The 21,611-nt window shown below is 36.3% G+C and overlaps 1 protein-coding gene across 1 annotated transcript; it reads left to right on the top strand.

The window, feature by feature from the left end:
* Window positions 1-7,612: 7,612 nt before the first annotated feature.
* Window positions 7,613-20,421, top strand: LOC125683682 (uncharacterized). Its single transcript, XM_048925121.2, has 4 exons — window positions 7,613-7,874; window positions 13,789-13,983; window positions 16,607-16,754; window positions 20,196-20,421. Exons 1-4 carry the CDS (start codon window positions 7,716-7,718, stop codon window positions 20,234-20,236), a joined length of 543 nt encoding a protein of 180 aa, XP_048781078.2. The 5' UTR covers window positions 7,613-7,715; the 3' UTR covers window positions 20,237-20,421.
* The last annotated feature ends 1,190 nt before the right edge of the window (window positions 20,422-21,611 follow it).

Raw genomic sequence — 21,611 nt, 5'->3', positions numbered from 1 at the left:
CCCATGGGATGAAGATGTTCCCTATCAACTTTGGGGTCAAAAGGTCAAAGGTCATGCGCACTGGACATCGAAGTAGCAACACTCAGAAAAGAGGTAGTTTATACCTATTACCAACACCCTTTGGGAGATTGGGGTACGCGGGGGGTATTCTTAGTGAGCATTGCTCACAGTACCTCTTGTTAAAAATTGTGAAATTCATGGCCCCTGGATCAGGGGTTCTGGTGCTAGGGTGGGGCTCTATAAGTCATATAGTGAAAATGCATTATTTCTTTGAAAATCTTCTTCTCTGTCCTTGGGTATTAAGTAGACAAACCAATAGCATGATTATGATGAGCAAGGATGCCTCTTTCAAAATTGTGAAATTTATGGCCCCTGGGTCAGGGGTTCTGGTATTAGGGTGGGGCCCTATTGATCATATAGTGAAAATGCATTTTATTTCTTTGAAAATCTTCTCCTCTGCTGCTGGGTATTAAGTAGACAAACTAATAGTATGATAATGATGATCAAGGATGCTTCTTTCAAAACTGAAATTTATGGCCCCTGGGTCAGGGGTTCTGGTGCAAAGGCGGGGCTGACCACATAGCTATTCAATGTTTCTTCCATTTAAAAGTAAAATTCTTATATTTAGACACAAACCTAATTCAAACATTGGAAGGTTGTTACATGATACTCAGGTGACCTATAAGGCCGCTGGGCCTCTTGTTGTGTTCACGTTTTCGCCAACATTTTGATGAAGTTGATCAGTGTTTTATGATTGTTTCTTATTTGTTTTATAGTTTTTTACCCTCGTCTCATGAGGAAAGTCCCGAATAAATAATATGTATGGAGTTCCAGTCGACTCGTTGAGGTTTATTCTTTTAAGAACGGCACACTCTAAATATAAAACAATTTATTGTTTCATTAATCTGTATTGCTGTTGTACACACAATAAAGGAATTTTGTACATTCAAATATTTTACATGTATATCATGTACGCAATTTTACTTTGTAATGATTTCATGACAAATATGTGGTATTGAAGGAGATGAGCTGGTTAACTGTCAAAACTTGTTTCCAGCCATTTGAGGTATATAATGAAATACGTATTGAAAAACAAACCGGCATCGTTTTATTTGGTAATCGATGAGACTGGATGTAGCACATATAGCTTTCTTTCATTTTCTGTTGGAGATATGGAGACGTGGTTGGTATCATGTTTTGTCCTTTGGACCTGCCTAATTCTACTGGATATTATTGATGGCTTACATCCAGGTATTTATTGTACAGATTTAAAAAATATCAGGTTTGATATATATATTTCATTGCTTATATATATATATATATATATATATATATATATATATATATATATATATATATAGCTAGAAACTATATTCTATACATGTATATTACTTTAATTAAGTATATCAAGGTAGCATTATAGGTGAAGATAACGAACAGTGATCAATTCCGTAACTCCTTTAAGGTTTACAAAATAAAGAGTTGGGCAAACACGGACCGGGGCCCTGGATACACCAGAGGTAGGACCAGATGTCTAGGAGTAAGCACCTAACCCTGAATTCTTTCAGTTATAGTTAGTGGAATCTTAAATATGTAAAACTTATACGGTACCAATTTTGATGCACCAGATGCGCATTTCGACAAATAATGTCTCTTCAGTGATGCTCAACCGAAATGTTTGAAATCCGAAATAAGTAATCTCAGCAATATGTAAATCAATTTTATTTTTGGCTTGTTGGTTTTTGATTGTATATTCACAAACCACGTAAGGGAAAAAGATCCTAAATGCTCCCAATTTTGGGGAATAAATAAACTATAAAATTATATTTCAATATCTGTGTAAATTTCATTTACAGTTTTTCATGAAAAAGGCCAATTTCATGTTTAAATATACCACTCGAGTTAATACCCCTACAGTCGTCTTCCGCTTTCATATTTTTACCGAAGTTACTCTAATAGACAGAAATCGGTTTCGGTAGTCCAGTTGTTATGGAGCTGGGAAGTCAAACAGTAGTAAGTAACGAGTGTAATTTCGCGCCCTGCATCAAAAGCGAAAGTCACGGTCACTATTTTGAAAATATGCAGACGTTTTGCGGCGTTGGTACGTCACAGAACTATCGCTGCTACGGCCCTGAGCGCTAAGCTGGTGACGTCTGTATATCAGTCAATTTTGTTTTCGAGTGGAACATTGAACAATTAGGCGCTCCCGATTTAGTTTCGTAAATGACGACTGCTGATAAGTCTACACAGGTCTTCCCCTCTATAAAATCATCAAGGCCTGCAACAACCCGCCATTTTCATCTCGCCTGAGACCTCTTACTGACTGAGGGATCCTAATCGTGCCACACCTGCTGTGACACGGGACCTCGGTTTTTGCGGTCTCACCGGAAGGTCCGCCCCATTTATTTGTCTCTTACGGCAAACAAGGGGTACTGAGGTCTTATTCAACCACGATGCCCACCGAATGGCATAGGTCTAAATTTGTGGTACTTATGAGTGAAAAATTCTCGACGGGACGTAAAACAACCAACCGATTTGTCAGAGATGCCCCAGACTGTGATGAAAATTTAATACGTTGAAGAATGAAATACCTTTAAAATAACTAAATATCGTGTATCATATTATAAAACATTGATCGATCACTACATTTAATTTGATGTTTCGATTCACAAGTGAGAATGCTTTCCCCCCAGTTTTTCATGCAGCTTCATTAATGTATTGGAAATATTCTGCCTTAAACATAATATACATACTTTACATGCGATCCATGAAATGAAAAGTATATATTACATCAAAATTATCAGCTAATCAATACTTATCGTAAACAGATATGTGAAATGCAAGGATTTAGGAAATCTTATGGTAATGGTAGCGGGGTTTAATTTGTGGTCTGCGTTTCAAATGTTATTTAAATGTTACAAATCCTATAATGCATGAAATTTAAATATTTTGACAACCTAGTATCAATGCTGAAATATTCATGATTAAAGTTTGCGATCTTGTTAACATTTCATGTCAATTACATCTGAAGTTTTAATGCTGATTTAATCAAACTGAACTGTAGATGACTGTATTTTCTACATCGTCGGAAACCCACGGTTAGTGCTACCTTTAAAAACAGAAGAGTTCCATTACTATAACGATTACTTTGATTGGACGATATTTTAAAATATTTATTCATGAGAACGAACGAGTAGGAATGAATGGACCCACGGGTGATGGAGGGAGGAACGAAGCGTAATCAACCGTGGGTTTCTGACGATGTATTTTCTATGGAATATAAACTTCTCTAAATCTATACCTGTTCTGTGTCTTTTTATATACCCGTCATAGACGGGTCGTATTATGGTATTATGACTTCTTTTCTGTTAAATTCTTCATTTCGGAATAGTGGACATTTGACCTAGAGGGTTTCGAACTAATGAACCTTTGGATTAGTGGGTTGTCACCCTAACAAGAGGTCAACAAGGTGTTTGTTTTGTATGAAGGCCCATGTTGACATTTAACATAAACATTGATAGGGTTCTCCCTCTCTTGATAACAAGGCTACGTGTGAAGTATTAAATTTGTAATGGGTCCACGGAGTATCAACTAACTCGACTCTACACACACTGGGCTCGTATATCCCTTCTCCCACTGAAAGGGGGATAATAAGGCAATGATAATCAAACTTGATACACACATGTCAACCATCATAGAGGGGTTGTATTACGGTATGATGCGGTGTTTCTGTCTGTTCATTCATCAGCACTTTCATTATGGAGTACTGTCTGGCGTATTTCGTGCCGCTTGGGACCGTTCGTTACACACTGATTTTAGCTGCGGATTACTCCGTTTGACCGGTCTGGATGTAGGGCTCACAGATGAAGTGTTGGTCAACGGGGTGCGTGCTCCTCCTGGGCTGCTGGTCTGGCCTATGGTGTGTCCGGGGGTCCGTGTTTGCTCTACTCTCACTGTTCGTTGTCTTCTGAGTATCAATTAGGCAAAATGATTGATAATTACAATAGGTACTGAATCCTCTACTACAATTTTGAAATTCATGTCCCTTGGATTTAGGCCCTAAGGTTGGGCAGGATAGTATGATTATAATAAGTCATCTACTAAAATTGTGAAATTTGTGTCCAATGTTCATGTTCTATTATTATTACATGAGTAAGCAAGCGTGGTGTTTCATAGAGTATGAGTTTTGAGCCCTGTGGTAAATTACCTAATGATATGTTAGAAATGTTTGTGTATCAATGATTTTTGAAATTCCATGCACACGAGTCGTGAGCTTTGGAAAACATGATGCATGATATTCAGGTGACCGTAAAGGCACTTGCCTCTTGTAAATATTAAATGGCTAACATACATTTGTATCAAATTAATATGAAATGGTTAATTAATTATTTTGTTAATAAACGTTGGTATTTCAACAGATTTTCAAAATCGTCGACTCCTCATAAGGAAGTCATCAGAAAGGTCGACAACGACGGAAACAATCGGCGAAATCTGGGAGAGGTCCTTAACCCGTTGTGGTATTGCGTGCTTGGGGAATGGTTACTGTGTTGCCGTTATCTTCTCTAGAAATTCCAACAGATGTCGCTTACAGAAAATATCATATTCCGGGATCCTTTCACCTCTTGAAGCTGAGTTTTCAATGTATGAAGTTCAGTTTGAGGACAGTGTGAGGAAAGTATGTAAGTACATAGTACTGATGACAAACGCGCATGCTATAGTCAAATCGTGATTTACTTATAGTTTAACTATTATTATCACATATTTTGATCTCTTTTCCATTTTTGTGTGTTTTTCTATTTTTTGTTGGACTGTTTTGCGATTTTCATCCAAGGACTTCGTTACTTACTCGGTTTCTCACTGACATTTCATCCCAATATGATTTCGGACTCGATGAATATTTTGAAAGGTTTCAACCTTGTGGCTACATGGAGATTGATGCTTCATTGTATGTAGTATTTTATAATCCTGTAATCGGAGATTCGGGGGGGGGGGGGGGGTAGTTTTGGGTTTGTCCCGCAAAAATTTAACCTTACGCATAAATTTAGCTGCAGAACTGTAGCTCTCTACTTTTGATTTAATATTGCTTAACTCTCTCGAGAATATTTCACTCGTATGGAGACGTCACCACTGAAAAAGTTGAAACTAGACCATCACTTTTTAGCTCACATGACCTGAAAGCTCGAATGAGCTTTTGTCCGGTGTTAGTATGTTCGTCTGTAATATTTTAACATTTCCGACTTCTTACCCAGAACCCCAGGATTAATTTCAGCCACACCGCTTGCTTGAAAATATACATCTTCCGGCATGTTTCAAAAATCTTCCCAAGAACCACTGAGCCACAAACCATCCTCGGGTTAAGAGAATTCAAGTTCAAATGAAGGGCTAATGTCCTTTCAAAGGGGAGATAATCAAGAAAAGGGGAAAATAAGGTGGAGTCATTTAAAACATTTCTTAACAGCCACTCGGCTAGAAAAGTTGAAATTGATAGGATTGCTTCCTGACATAGTGTAGATTCAAGTTTGTTCAACTTATAGCCCCCGGGATAGCGTGTGACCACAATAGGGTATCAAAGTTTTAAAAGGGTATTCATAGGATAAATCTTTTAAAATCTTCTAAAGAACAGGGGCCGAGTGGTTAGAGCATCGCGCTCAAAATAACACGGCCTCTCACCTCTGTCGGCGCGAGTTCGAATCCCGCTCGCGCCTGTAAATGAGAAAGTTTACTTTCGGAAGGTCGGTGGTCTCTTCCCAGGTACATTTTATCTGGGTTCTCTCTTCCACCAATAAAAACTGGTCGCCATCAGATAACTGAAAAATTGTTGAGTGTGGCGGAAAACATCAATCAATCAATCTAAAGAACAACTGGGTCATGATTAATTATATTAATATACAAGCATTCCCAGGTAGTGCAGATTCATATTTCTTTAAATTGCGGTCCCCTTGGGTTGGGTGGGGCCAATATAGTGACGAAGTTCCGAATTTTCTTGGTTGTTTTTATAATTATAGTTACATGTATCAAACCCAAATTCACTATTATGATATTGAGGATAATTATATGCTACAGTGTACATGTTTATGAATTAAAGTTATGAAGCATTCTGAGAGCATTGTATAGCAATACACAGTCCCCTGCTTATTGCAAAAATTATTGGACCGCTACAATATTCGAAGTTTATTATGTAGAAAATGGTAAAGGGAAAAACTGGGAAACCAGGATATGAATGGTTGTAAATTAACCACTATTCAAGTACAAAGACCAAGAAAAATTCAAAATTGATCTGTTTTGTTGTGGCAAAGCAATGTACCAAATATCAACTGAATATCTGCAAGCACAATAAAAAGAAGTCCTAAAAACTGATAATTCATGCTATTTTTCTAAGTCCAAGGGCCATAACTTAGTGAAAAATCAACGGATTGAGACAAAATTCAAACTTGATCTGTAACTTGTTATGGCAAAGCAATGTACCAAATATCAAATGAATATCTGCAAGCACAACCAAAACAAGTCCAGAAAACTGATAATTTATGCTATTTTTCTAAGTCCAAGGGCCATAACTTAGTGAAAATCAACGAATCGAGACGAACTTCCAACTTTATCTGTAACCTGTTTGTTATATCAAAGCAATGTACCAAATATCAAAGAATATCTGCCAAAACAAAACAAAAAAAAGTGCGGAAAACTGATTTGCTGGACTGAAGGACAGAGTGCAAACGTGAAGTCCCCTTCGACGTCGGTAGGGGATTGATTGATTGTATATTGTTTAACGTCCCTCTCGAGAATATTTCACTCATTTTGAGACGTCAACACTGTCGGTGAAGGGCTGCAAAATTTAGGCCTATGCTCGGCGCTTACAGCCTTTTGAGCATGGACGGATCTTTATCGTGCCACACCCGCTGTGACACGGGAACTCAGTTTTTGCGGTCTCATCCGAAGGACCGCCCCATTAGTCGCCTCTTACGACAAGCAAGGATTACTCAGGACCTATTCTAACCCCGATTCCTAAGGAACCGAAACATTAATATAAATATACATGTAATTCTGAATAAGACTACAGTTTATTTCATTCCTTATAAAAACTGCATGTGTCAACCGTATGATCTAGGAAATATTAAACTAAATTAATACTGGTAAACATGGTGCCTTGGTACCAATATTTTAGGTCACAGTTCGAGGTCCAACACTAATTTACATTCTGTCGACTTACATCCGTCCATTAATAGGGGTGCCGGTAGAGGGACATGTATTCCTGATGCAATACTCTCAGAATACTTGTTTTAAACTAAATTAACGACTGACAAAAATTAATATCGTCAAGTTGTAAGCGTTGAATCAATTGCTTTTTGTGAATGTTCAAAAACTACCTTTCACGAAGATCATAGTATTTTGTCACGAATGTAACTTATGTGTTGTCTTTCGGATGTAATTTTATAACAAAAACCATTTCATCCCCTGTTTCCTGTTGCTTTTTTCATTATATTATAATAAATTGCTAAGGCATATATTGCAATTAAACAGTATAGATGTATTTAAAGTATGCAAATAGACAGCATAATAATGAATGTATCCACCTGAATAATTAGATGTTTATATTGATTATAGTTCCAGCCAGCTGTTCGGATGTCAAGAAGTGTTCGTCCTCTTCCGCTGATGGAGAGTTCTATTTATTCCCGGATAAATATCATAGACAGACCCCAATCAAGGTGTACTGTCAGAATATGGATTCACCAGGTACAGCGAAGGAATATATCACTCTTCACGCTAACAACTATTTTATTCGACATGATTTATCTCATGTCATCTCGGGCATTAGATGTTCAAGGAACTCGCAGCCATTGATGCGGACTGTGTTTTCCAAAATTAGAATAAAGATAGAGGCAAGTCAGCTGATTGTTTCATTTGCTAAGCGATTACTTCCTATATTTTTTCTTTGTGAAACATCTAGAACGAGTTGAAATTTCATTCCCCTAATATCGAAGTGGGTTCTCTCTCTCTCTCTCTGTCTCTCTGTCTCTCTCTCTCTCTCTCTCTCTCTCTCTCTCTCTCTCTCTCTCTCTCTCTCTCTCATTCACTCTCTCTCTCCCCTGTTCGCCAGAATGTTTTAATCTCGCCGCTACTCTCATCCTCATCATTGGTATACGTAGTCGGAATAGTTTGTGTCCTTGGTAAGTTTCCTCACACAATACAGATACATTTGGGTCAACTGCTGTCTGACGTGTTTCATGCCGATTGTTAGGCCGTTCTCTGCACACTGATTTTGACAACGGATAACTCCGTTTATCTGATTAAAGTAATTCCACCCTCCTGTGATGTCATCAGATTTTGCAAAATCAATGATTTATTTAGATTTATGCGCGATAGGAACATAAATTTTGTTGGAGTCTTTTCCGATAGTTATTGTATAAAATCTTGTTAAAAATAAACTATTTTAAAAGTGTAAGTTATAGACGAATAATCAATGATACGTTTCAAAATATTGAATCCAAGGGCAATAACTCTGTTTCTATTGATTTCTTTATCAAGTCTATTATGCGATAGATTTCCTTAATTTTTTACAGTCATTTTGTATATTTTCGTGAAGATACAGTTTCATGAAATTGTTATGAATGCTACTTTATCGTCATAACCAGTTTGTATGAAATTTTGATAACGCTGTTTAAGGAAAATTGCAATTTTCTGACAGTGATATATGATTCTGTTTATGTACGTCTCGTATCTTAAAAAGTGTGATGATATATGGATTTTATTTGATAATTTGTTAGTTTTAACTCTAATGAATGGAAATAAATACATGTTTCAAACTTGTATCAGATAAAACTGCGAGTATGGAGTTACCTTAATATATAGGGATCACGGTGGGTGTGACCGGTTGACAGGAGATGCTTACTCCTCCTAGGCACCTAATTCCATCTATGGTATATCCAGGGGTCCGTGTTCAGGGATAAACATTAACTATTTATCTCACTTGCTCTTCGGGCAAGTAAACTAAATAATTTCAATTTGAAACTCAGTATTGTGAATGTGTTTATAATGATAGTTTTGTCCAGGGAGATAATTAAGGCAAAATTATGAATACACGTCGTTCCTTTCTCGTCAAACGCAATAATCATTTAAAACTTAATGCACTATATGAATGTCAAACTGAAAAAAAACCCTGCTATATTGTAAACAGTGGTCTAATTTCTTGGTCATTGTCAGGTAGTTTAGAACCTAATTTCGGTAATAAGTTTTAATGCGCAAACCTCCCAGAATCAGACATCTTAGATAGTTTTCCACTTATTGCTTACTTTCAAGGTCTGTGTCATCACAAAACATATTCAACCAAAGTAAAAACTTTTTCGTAACTTCTTTGTGTTTATAGATATCATTAACTTATAACAAATCATTGCAATAAAGTCATAACGTGCCTTCTATATAATCACGGGGAAAACTTAAAAACATCTATAAAACATATCAGATGAATATTGGATTGGAAAATTTCTCAATGTGTCAGATAATTGATCTCGGGAGGGGGGATCCATCGCTGAAGTTCTTCATAAAATGATAAATGTGGGCCTAGTCAAAAGTATTATAAGTATAACTATTATACACTGAACACCTACACAATTTTATGCTGGTCATGTTGTAAACCATGTAATCACAAGTTCTCGGCTTGCCGGAAGTTCTCGGCTTACCGGAAAGGCCCGAGGATGTGCAATTAGTTGTAGACATGTCTAAGTGTCTGTAGTGATGTAATGCCTCGTTCTTGGTGCTTTCGTTTTGGAAAGTTCCGTAAGGCTGATTGAAGACCAAAATCACGGATTGAAGAAACAAACAGGCAAATTTTATTCATTCAAAATATTCGAAACTGGTTTCTTCTATTAGATCAATTGATTTCACATTGTATTAGCTTAAGCTGTCATTAGACAGGAAAAAATGAAACTAGCATAGATCCGCCAAAGTGTGTCCGCCACTGTACTTTCATTTTTGCTATTCCAGGGTAGTTTATCGAAAACGAAAAAGGGTTTTTAAAATTAGATTTACGACATTAACTAATCAAGAAAGATTCTATTATAGCTTACGGACTTCACCTCACATATGAAACAATATTTAAGGTGCAAGCAGTAAATCTGGGGCAAACGTTTCGGAGTTCATTGACAAAAATTGTTAATTTATAAGTATAGATATTTATGAAGGAATGACGTTTATAGTGGATGTGCTCAAACGCGAGAGAAAAATATTTTGGAAGATGTGGATTTTGTTTACAGAGTGTAGTCGTGCTGGATGGTGATTTCATGTTAAACAGGTAATTCAATTCTCTACATTACTCAACGTGGTTCTCTCTACCGTTTCCGTCTGAATGTGTCCCGCCAACAGTCTGCAGGCCGTCTATGCTTTCACGTCGCCATGAAATTGTTGACTTTCTAAACTTGCAACGGTACGTGATCCTGGATAATCCGAAATGGGGCGTTCACTATCCGACTCAATCGGATCACGCGCTCCTCCTTTTCCATAACCGGTAAGAAGACTCGGACGTGGATCGGCGCAAGAATTGCATCAAATCGATGCATTTCTTCGTCGGAAGCGCGCCCGTGAATGAAGTTAAAAGCCAGAACCGAATCCCTGTATAATGTGTTATTTAGATTTTTACCACATATTCAGTTTTGGTATCATTGATGTCTTATTCACTCTAATACATAAACATATAACTGGAAATTAATAGTGGTGCAATACCTTAGAATATGTTTGATATCTTTGATGCAGTTGGAAGCTCACGTTTCATAGTGTAACGTACGAATGTGACGTCATAGTTACGTTTATGTATACGTAGCAACCAATTCTGATGGCGTCGACCCACATACGAGGTTCATTTGCGGTTACGGAAATAGCCAATTAATTACGATTGTATCCGACTCAGAGAATACATAATTAAAAAGGAAATAAGCTTGATTACATTTTAATCCGATTGATTTAATTTGCATAATTTGCACAAGTGTATAACTTGTATACCTTGATATAAAACACATGGTTTTTTTTATTCCTACGATAATATCCAGAGATTATGGAATATATAACTTTCATTCAATTTATCTAATAGTGGGAGTTGCGCGATTACTATGAAAATCTAACTAAATCTGTCAATGATGAAAATAAGAGTAAGAGATCAAATCAATGATAATCAGCGGCGTAGCTTGGGGAAGGTAGATATGGAAGCAGAAAGGGTAGGGGGTTTGCTGCTCCCTGGTGGGGGCCCAGGAGGCGAAGCCCCCAGAAACTGGTGCATTTTAGACAATCAAGAAAGGTATTTTCAAAGTCTCCAATACACATTTTCTTTGATTTTAAACACAGGCACATGAGGTAATAATAGCATAACTTCCTTCAATTAAAAAAAAACTCCGATTATCCATTAGTTTTACTGCAATTTTTTTGGAGACGTTTTATACTCTTTTTTATAACAGCTAAATTAACTGTGTTTTTTTTAATTCCGTGAAAGCTAATATTCATTTTAACTTAACTTAAAATTATTTCATTTTTTTTACCGCTACAATGTGGAAGCACATGCTTTCGTGCTCCATAGGAAGCTACGCCATTTATAATGCCAAATAAATATCCGAAGGACCGCCCCATTTTGTCGCCTCTTACCACAAGGTGTATCGAGGACCTATTCTAACAAGGATCCCCGCGGTATGCGCAGGTTTAAGGGGCCGATCTCTGTCTAGTCATTGGTCAAATTTAGAATCGGTATTTGTATATATTACCTGTATTGTGGACTACATAAAACCAGTACCACTCAACTTTAAGAACAAGTGATCTAGATAAGTTGCCAAACATTGTTTGACAGTAACAAAATTATTACCAGCATATATGATATACAGCATCCACGATATTTTATGCCCCCGAGATCGAAGATCGGGGGGCATATTGTTTTTGTCATTCTGTAATTCCATCATTCTGTCATTATACCCCCCGCAACAAGTTGTGGGGGTATACTGGAATCAGGTTGTCTGTCTGTCTGTCTGTCTGTCCGTCCGTCTGTAGACGCAATGGTTTCCAGGCTCTAAAGCATTATCCTTTCCACCTACCGTCACCATATCATATATATGGACTACCCATGGGATGAAGATGTTCCCTATCGATTTTGGGGTCAAAAGGTCAAGCGCACTGGACATCGAAGTAGCAATATGGTTTCCGGGCTCTAAAGCGTTATCCTTTCTACCTACAGTCACCATATCATACATATGGACTACCTATGGGATGAAGATGTTCCCTATAGATTTTGGGGTCAAAGGTCACGCGCACTGGACATCGAAGTAGCAATATGGTTCGGTTTGTCATGCCATTTGTTTTTTACACTCAGAAAAGATGTAGTTTATACCTATTACCAACACCCTTTGGGAGATTGGGGTAAACGGGGGGTATTCTTAGTGAGCATTGCTCACAGTACCTCTTGTTATGTCTGGAACTTTAACCTTGCTAATAACTTTTAAACGGTAAGTGCTAGAGCTTTGATATTTCACATGAGTATTCCTTGTGACAAGTCATTTCCGTGGATACCAACATTTTTTACTCTTGACCTTGGAGTTTGACCTACTTTTTGAAAACTTTAACCTTGCTAATAACTTCTGAACAGTAACTGCTAGAGCTTTGATATTTCACATGAGTATTCCTTGTGACAAGACCTTTCCGTGGTTACCCAAATGTGTGACCCTGTGACCTTGGAATTTGACCTACTTATAATTTTTTTTACATTAGTCATAAATTTGAAATGGTAAATATTAGAACTTTCATATTACACCTGAGCATTTCTTGTGACAAGATCTTTCTACTAGTACCAAGATATTTGTCCCCGTGACATTGGCCATCTTTGGAATTGGCCATTATCAGGTACATTTGTGTTTCACAAATACATCTTGTTTGGTTAACGATTCCGGTTCCTACTGCCTGTCAAGTTAAAAAAAAGGGGGCTAATCCACTGAGGATATGATCCTTTCTGTACAAAGCGTAAACTACATTATTTATCATTCTGGTTTTCTTTCTAGGAGGTCATGCGTTATAGCCCAGCGTGTGCCTTTCCCACGTCAAACATAGGTAGTGCATGCTCCTTCGTCAAACGCTTGGTATTTAGAAATGATCTTTTCGTGGGTCTTTAGGATATGACCTTAGAAACGGAGGTCCCGTGTCACGACAGGCGTAGGAACGATAAAGAACCCTCACTGCTACAGCCCTGAGCGCTAAGCATGCATTTGTAGGTCTAAATTCGTGGTACGTCAGCTACAGCTGGTGACGTCTCAATATGAGTGTAAGATTTTCGAAGGGACGTCAAACAAATTAAAAAAAATTCAAGGTCAATGATCAGGAGATGATTGTTGTTCAAGGTCAATGATCACGAGATGATTGTTGTTCAAGGTCAATGATCAGGAGATTCAGAAATGCTCAACTAGTAATTTTCACATTCCCAATAACACAATTTCTCATATTAAGGATTATTCTCTTGATTTTCACATGTAGTAAGATAAATAGAGAACTGTCCCGTTTTAGGACCATGTTGTCTAGATGCTTATTCCTCCTAGGCACCTGATCCCACCTCCAGTGTGGCCAGGGGTCCGTGTTTACCTAACTGTATACTTTGTATTGCCTATAGGAGTTATGAGATTGATCACTGTTCGTTATCTTCACCTTTCATGATTGATATAAAGTGTTTTTATACAGCTTAGAATATATGATTGATATAGTGTTTTTATACAGCTTAGTATATGATTGATATAGTGTTTTTATACAGCTTAGAATATTATCTGAAGTGTTTATATACAGTCGATGGACATTGTGCAGAATGACTACTCGTTTTCTACGACAACCGGTACGAGCGAAGTAGATAACGTACGATTTGGAACATCATATGATTGTTCAGCGGAATTTTGGTGGCCAGAAACATATGGTCTTACTTGTCAGCTGGATGGAAAATTTGAAATAGATTTGAGTGGAACTGGGATTGCCATTGCTAGTTCGGTAATTATATATTCTTAAGGCGTATTTTATTATTATAACTAGATGTAACCCCCGGTTGCTTTTTTTTTTTTTTGCATAGAGGAAGGACTTTTTAATTGATTGATTAAATATTGTTTTACGTTCCTCTCGAGAATCTTTCACTCGTATGAAGACGTCACCATTGCTGGTGGAAGGACTTTTAAAATGCGTGTTTAAATTGTGTAAATGAATTGAATGAACGATATCTTTAATTCAAATGAATTCAAGAACAATTTTTGAATAATTACGTACATTAGGTATGTTATATTTATTGAAAGCATATATATATTATAAAGTAAACCTTGATTATTAGGAATTAAGTCAGTTGGAGCTCCAAATTAAATGTTCCTTCTGTAGCAAATGATATAATGATCTCTCTTCATATTGAAAATTAGATAATGATCTTCCCAGAACAGCCCCGGACCATTCGATATCTGACATATTGGACAGTTTTTGTCTTATCACTTACTTTCAAGATCTTTGTCATCACAAAACACGTCAACCAAAATAAAAACTTTTTTGTCTTTATCCATGTGCTTGTGTATATCAGTAACTATTAATAAATTATTACAAAACGTCGTAACAGTGACTTCTATAATCATGGAGAAAATTGAGAACATTGAAAATATAAGATGAATATCGTGTTTAAAATTCATCAATGTGTCAGATTTTTGGTTTCTGGGAGGGGTGTCTTTCATTTAATGAGATGTATACAAGTATTAAAACATTTTTGTTACGCAATCCTTTGTCTTTTTAGGCTTTTTTTTTTTTTTAGAAGAAAGTCCACTTGTAGTGAAAAGGTTACCTGTAGGTGTCCAATAAGTTGACAATTGCTGTTCATTATTTTTAAAAATGGACAGAGACTGTCCGTTCTTTAAAATAATGGACACTAATTGTCAACTTATTGGACAGTGCCAGGTAAACCCAATTACTTATTAAACGTCTACAGGTAGGCTGAAAATAACAGAAAGACAATATATCCAAATCTGAAATATTATTTTCGCTTTCATGAATAATTTCATTTCACGAGATAGGCGCATTGGGTTTCTTTTGGCTGGCTTTAATTTTTTCATCATCCAAATATCCGAAAACAATGTTTTTAGATCAAATTGGGTTTCTTTAGGCTGGCTTTAATTTTTTCATCATCCAAATATCCGAAAACAATGTTTTTAGATCAAAATTTGGCTCCATAACTTTCTCACCCTCCATATCCAGAATAGAACACTCATTAAGATAATGTTCGCAGTACTTTCATTAAAATCCTTAAATTTTGATTGTGAAATGAAAATGCTCTTCCTATCAGAAGAGGACATGTTGATATGGCTCAGTACTACAGAGTGAGTGTATATAAAATCTACAGTACAAGACACCCTTCATTACTGATACTGTCGAATAAGTGAACAAAAGAAAGACACTTCTACGCAAGACTGATTATATTGTCATGCTATTCAAAACTAGCTTTATTCATAATTATCATTGTCAATGGGTTTACCTGAGCCTGTCCATTCTTAGAACAAAAGATGTAATGTTTTAAGTAGGATATAAGCCTCAAACTGTCCATTCTGTGAGAGAAAGAACTGATTACGGGCCTCGATCAGTTCTTTCTCTCACAGAATGGAGTTTAGTATAAGTATAACTAACACTGGACAACTATGCAATTTTATGCTGATCATGTTGTTAACCAATTGCTACTTCTGGGCTTGCCGGAAAGGCCCGGTAATGTGCGATTGGTTGTAAACCTAAGCGTCTCTAGACAATTCAGTTTGCAAATGGTGGTGGTCGGAAAAGGACACCCAATGGTTTTTGAGGTCAGAGAGGTCAAAACGAGAACATTAAGCTCACTCCACTGGGTAGCCATAGATGAATGTCAGATTTCTTGTTTTATTAAAATACTGCATGTGTTTGTTTCATTTCACTATAATTAGCAGTTTGAAAGATTTTTTATAACCTCTGATATCAATACAAGAATAATACATGTAATGGTAATAATCGTGCTGTAAACAAAGACGTAATTAATCAGAATAATACATGTAATGGTAATAATCGTGCTGTAAACAAAGACGTAATTAATCAGAATAATACATGTAATGGTAATAATCGTGCTGTAAACAAAGACTTATTAATCAGAATAATACATGTAATGGTAATAACTGTGCTGTAAACAAAGACTTGTTAATCAGAATAATACATGTAATGGTAATAATCGTGCTGTAAACAAAGACTTATTAATCAGAATAATACATGTAATGGTAATAATCGTGCTGTAAACAAAGACGTAATTAATCAGAATAATACATGTAATGGTAATAACCGTGCTGTAAACAAAGACTTATTAATCAGAATAATACATGTATTGGTAATAATCGTGCTGTAAACAAAGACGTAATTAATCAGAATAATACATGTAATGGTAATAATCGTGCTGTAAACAAAGACGTAATTAATCAGAATAATACATGTAATGGTAATAACCGTGCTGTAAACAAAGACTTGTTAATCAGAATAATACATGTAATGGTAATAATCGTGCTGTAAACAAAGACTTGTTAATCCTTTTCAAATGAGCACTTTGTGATTTATTTAAATATATTTTATTCTTTCAAAGGTTGGGTGGATACCTGAACACTGGGAAAGTCGAATTCGACAGTTCAGTCGCTCTGCTGACTCCACAAAAGTAAGCTGTCTTGTGATTGGTTGGTGTGGAGAATGTGCACCAAATGACACCATAACAATTGAACCACTGCACGGATCAGGTAGAGAAAATATGTGCAATCTGTCCTACATTAGGTATTAATACGAAGGACTAAGAAAAATACACACCCTCTCTTTTATTACTCTTTGTCGATTGATATGCTATTTTTGAACATATGACACTTCGTCCTGAAGGTGCTGAGGACACAGTAAACTACTGCATATTTCTTATTTTACGTGAATAATAAGATAACACGAAATGACTCGTATACATCAAATGGCGAGAACATGAATTCACGAGTGGACCAGTCTGTTGATTAGAGTATTTTATATGTATTTTAGCAATATGAAAATAAAAGTGAGTATCTGTATTTTGCAAATGACGCTTCTCGCTAAATCACGCGATAATAAATCCCTCGCGTATATTTTAACAGAATCTACAGTGCACTATGCTTGCACATTGTCACCCTCAAAGTTTCCTATGTTTCTGAATTAAGTACTTTCACATGTAAGAAATTAAGTTCATGTTACCTTTTTTATACTGTGTTACAGGCGTATGTTTAGCTGCAGAACTGTAGCTCTCTGAACAAATATAATGACGGAACAGAGAGCTAAAGATCCACCCCTTATAAAAACCTTCGATTTACGGCGCACAAAAAGCTGCGCACGGTTGAGGCCTGATATCGTTGTATTCTTGTGTTGCTGTCTCATGAATCTAATATAAAAAATTCTTAACATATTTTCCAACCGTACTTGTGTACAAGCATACCTTCAAATATTCATTAAAGCGTCATGCGACCCGAAAACTCAGTTTCAAATTATATGTCAGTGGGGGGCAACATTATTTTAATTTTGCTATAAAAGAAATTCTAAATACATGTATAAACAGAATAACAAGTTATACGCTTTATTCCATGCATCGAATTATGCATAAACACAGAAAAGATGTCATTCAAGCGGGAATAGTGTCAAAAGTAGTTCGGAAAGCTAATGCTTTATCTCGCTTTCAATATACACCACATGTATGAGATAAATTGTCGTATTGAAATAGAATTATGTAACGTAGGACATGAAGTCCATGTTATAAAGCATTTATGTTTCTGTATCTTCTAGAGCAGTAGTTTTTAACGCTCTGTAACACCAATGTGGTATGAAGCACATGAACTGAGTCTTAAAGTGAACAGAAAAAAATCTATCAATCGCCCGTCAAATGCTGCATGTTCTAATTAAGAAAAAAATAATTTTTAAAAATGTATTGAAATTCCGAAAAATAGAATCATTTTTTAAAATGCTATTAAAGTCACAATGGAGAACATGCTAGTGGTTTACTTTCAATATATAGTGACGTAAAAGTTTATTGAAGCGAAATTCAACGTAGAAAATAGATACATGTACTTTCCATATGTAATGTTTTAAAAAGTAATGGCTTTTTTGCCTTCTAAAGATTTATAATGACAAGGGTTCAGCTTTTATTTCCTTGTGAAACTTGTAGGGAAAACCATTTCTTCGGAACTTTGGCATTGCTCTTCTTAATTCACCAACATCAGACGTCAGCCATTTTGGTTGGTGTATATGCATTCTTTGTGACATGACAGCGCTTCCTGAAAAGTGTGCCGGCATGAGGTGTTCATACCCTCATGTATTTGAAAAACTGAAATCTAATTCTACTTTCATTTCTGTCGTAATTCTCAGTCGTTAAGAGACATTTATTAAGATTCATACGAATCACATCGAATTCATGAGGATATGACTATCATTCAAATTGGTAAAGATATCGAAGACAAAATCATAGGAAGTTTAAATACTGATACTGTTCGTTACCATCTTCACAGGTCAAGGGTTATTGATTCCTTACTTCGTACTGCGCTTTCTTCACCTTTCAATTAAAGAATGGAAGCATCTAGTAATTCATGTGTAACAGGGTGTTGATTGCTAATAGTTAATGATGACCAACTCCTGTTGAGGTTCTGAACAAGGCGTTTATTCAGCAAAGTTTATATAAAGTTGCTTGAAAAGAAAACCCTGTAACAATTGTATAACAATAATCAAACATATGTATAAATCATAAAATACAATATTACTTTTACAGACTAATTGATATACAATTAATGGTAGCAATATTTACATACTTCAAGGGAGATAACTTTGTCTTACACAAAGTGCTATACATGTAACATTAAATACACAAATGCATCTCCCAATATTTACTCTTGCCTATGGATAAAATCTTTACTGTACACTTATGCTTATCATAATAATATAAACATTACAGTTATTACTTTGATATAAAATATCCATGAGAAATATTTAAGTCAGTAGCTCAAAATACTCAAACATACCATTCTATGGGAATAGGCCAATATATACAATGGTGAACTGCCAATGTGATTAATAAATGTCACCATATAAAGTTCAAACCTGCAAGTTAATCAAATAACTTACAACTAGCTGCTAATGGAATTATCATAAAAATATGGCCCTTAATTAAGATACATCATAGTGAGACAATTGAACTACATGTATTTACACTTTATAGTTAAAATAAATGATTCTCTCTCACTATATACTTTTACTCATGATAAAGTGCATAGGAAATTAATCTTGATGCAAAATTATAGGATTTACCATTTTAGATATATATTAGAAGTATATTATCATTAGTAATAAACTTCGTAACTTACCGATTGAGAGGAAAAGTCAGTCTCAGGTAGTACTATCAGGTCTATGTCAATTCAAAACTTATACACTGATCTATGGACTGGTCACTTCAAATCTCAGACAAAGAATGAACTGACACAAAGAACTTTTGGAGGGAACAAATCCCAAACCCAATAAAAACGCAAGACACAAAACTAAAACACCAATGAAATTGAAAGACTTATGGACAACTTGGTCAAGACATAATTAGGCACCTCAGGCACTCTATACCAAAGAACTCACTAAGTGTTATGCTTGACCGAATATTGAATTGCAGATCCATTAAAGGATTATATAATTCAATACACATAACATTGATGTTAAATTGAAATGAAATGAAATAATAACAATGCATACATGCATATATAAATGCATTATATACATATTTGATAAGAAATGACTCTGCCACATATGCATGGTCGGCTTCGCGTATTATACGAATTACATCTATTTGTTCATATAAGATCATAATAAAGAGAACCTAGAAATCAATTCCATTTATTAATAAATATGTCAATTATGTTCATAATTTAAATTGTGGGAAGGACGCCGATTTTTCGCAATACCCACTACGAAAATTAAGATCTGACAACATACACGCATATCTCCCGTCTGTACTGAATCATTGTTCTCGTGTGTGTTTTCTAAGCCTTCGAATTCGAATAAGACAATACCTTGGTAACAACAGAAGTACATGTACGCTATCGTTTTGAAAAAGGACGCTGTGTGGAATACCCTATCACACTCTCCAAACATGAAGAATAGTAAACTATATATCGATGATATATTGCGTTTTACTTTTTCAGTGACCAGTGGTATTGCAGCCCAGACAGTCACTTGTCCGTGAGGAATTAACTGACCAACCAAAAGTACAAAACACAGAACAATTTTATACTGAATCAATGGTGGAAAGATTTTTTTTCATTGAAGGACTTGGTTACATAAAGACAATTTCTTTATTTGATTAATGCATATTCTGCTCTCGGCAATTATCTCGACAATCTGTTTTGATAAAACTGACCATATCTCAAAGACATTTCGTTTTGCGTCATAATATCTTTTCAACGTCATATATGTAAATCTCCGTGGCCGAGTGGTTAGAGCATCGCGCTCACAATCATACGGCCTCTCACCTCTGGTTAGAGCGGGTTCGAATCCCGCTCGCGCCGGTAAGTGAGAAAGTTTACTTTCGGAAGGTCGGTGGAATAGTGGTCCTGGAGGTGCTAGGCACGAATTGCCCTGCCACCTCCGATTACATAATACACTGATCACACGCCTGCTGTGACGTGTACAGCTCCTCGCTCTCTTGTCTGTTAGGAGTCTGCAATTTTATCAATAAAGTAGAAATATATGAGAAATGGGCATAAATACTACCACTGAGCTTCTCGAGCGTAGCGACAGGAATGCAACGCGATTTCGGCAAAATATGTTCCGGTGCTATGTTGCGTGAAAAAGACAGCAGTACCCGGTATAAATAACATCAGTCGATGTGTCCCACCTGATTTCTGGATCGGTCACCCTTTTAATTGCCGTCAATTACTCTAAAATCCAAAATAAACATACTTTCGAAAAAATTCACTCGCCTTAAGTTTTGTGTGACGTCACGCCACTTGCTGCTGAACTATCGCGGTTGAATTTTATCATGTTTACAAGAAAAATATTTAAAAAGAAATAAAACGTCTTTTTTATGACTAGGTTTTGTGTTTGTTATTTTTTAAGAGACAATATTTAACTGGTAATTATGTAAAGTGGATGAAGTACAATGGGGATGTAGAATGGGGACCATTTTATTCAAAATTCTCCACAATCGCTGAATACCATCAGTGGAGTGACCCCGATCGTCTGTTCGCCTTAAGTTTGACATTGGAGGGGGCAGCGCTTAAATACTTCGATATCCTGCGTCGCAGGGGCGCTATGTTAAGTTTCCGGGAAGTCGTTCTGCGGATGGAGGAGAGGTTTGGGGAAAGTTCCCTAAGAGCAGCCTCGCAGCTGGAATTTAGTTCAAAAGCCAGAAGAAACAATAGAACAGTGGGTGGATTGAGTCATGGACACTGCCAGAAAGCGTTTGGTAGTGGAACATCGCCTGAAATATTCCAAGAACAGCTTATTGTTAGATTTGCTCTTGGCTGCAGTGATGGTGAAGCGGGGCAACAGTTAATCAATAACCCTCCATGTACTCTGGCAGAGGCCATAAAACGAGTAAAAACTTACCAGTTAAGTCG

The sequence above is a fragment of the Ostrea edulis genome, chromosome 6 (assembly GCF_947568905.1).
Source record: "Ostrea edulis chromosome 6, xbOstEdul1.1, whole genome shotgun sequence".
NCBI lineage: Eukaryota > Metazoa > Mollusca > Bivalvia > Ostreida > Ostreidae > Ostrea > Ostrea edulis.
The sequence above is the reverse complement of the archived record's forward strand: the minus strand, read 5'-3'. Positions and strand labels throughout refer to the sequence as shown.

What these genes read in the sequence shown, in the direction of transcription:
- LOC125683682 (XM_048925121.2), top strand. Translation starts at nt 7,716, where the DNA reads ATGGATTCACCAGGTACAGCGAAGGAATATATCACTCTTCACGCTAAC. An exon ending in AAATTAGAATAAAGATAGAG is followed by an intron (nt 7,875 to 13,788) that starts GCAAGTCAGCTG and finishes GTTTATATACAG; the next exon opens with TCGATGGACATTGTGCAGAA. An exon ending in TGAACCACTGCACGGATCAG is followed by an intron (nt 16,755 to 20,195) that starts GTAGAGAAAATA and finishes TTACTTTTTCAG; the next exon opens with TGACCAGTGGTATTGCAGCC.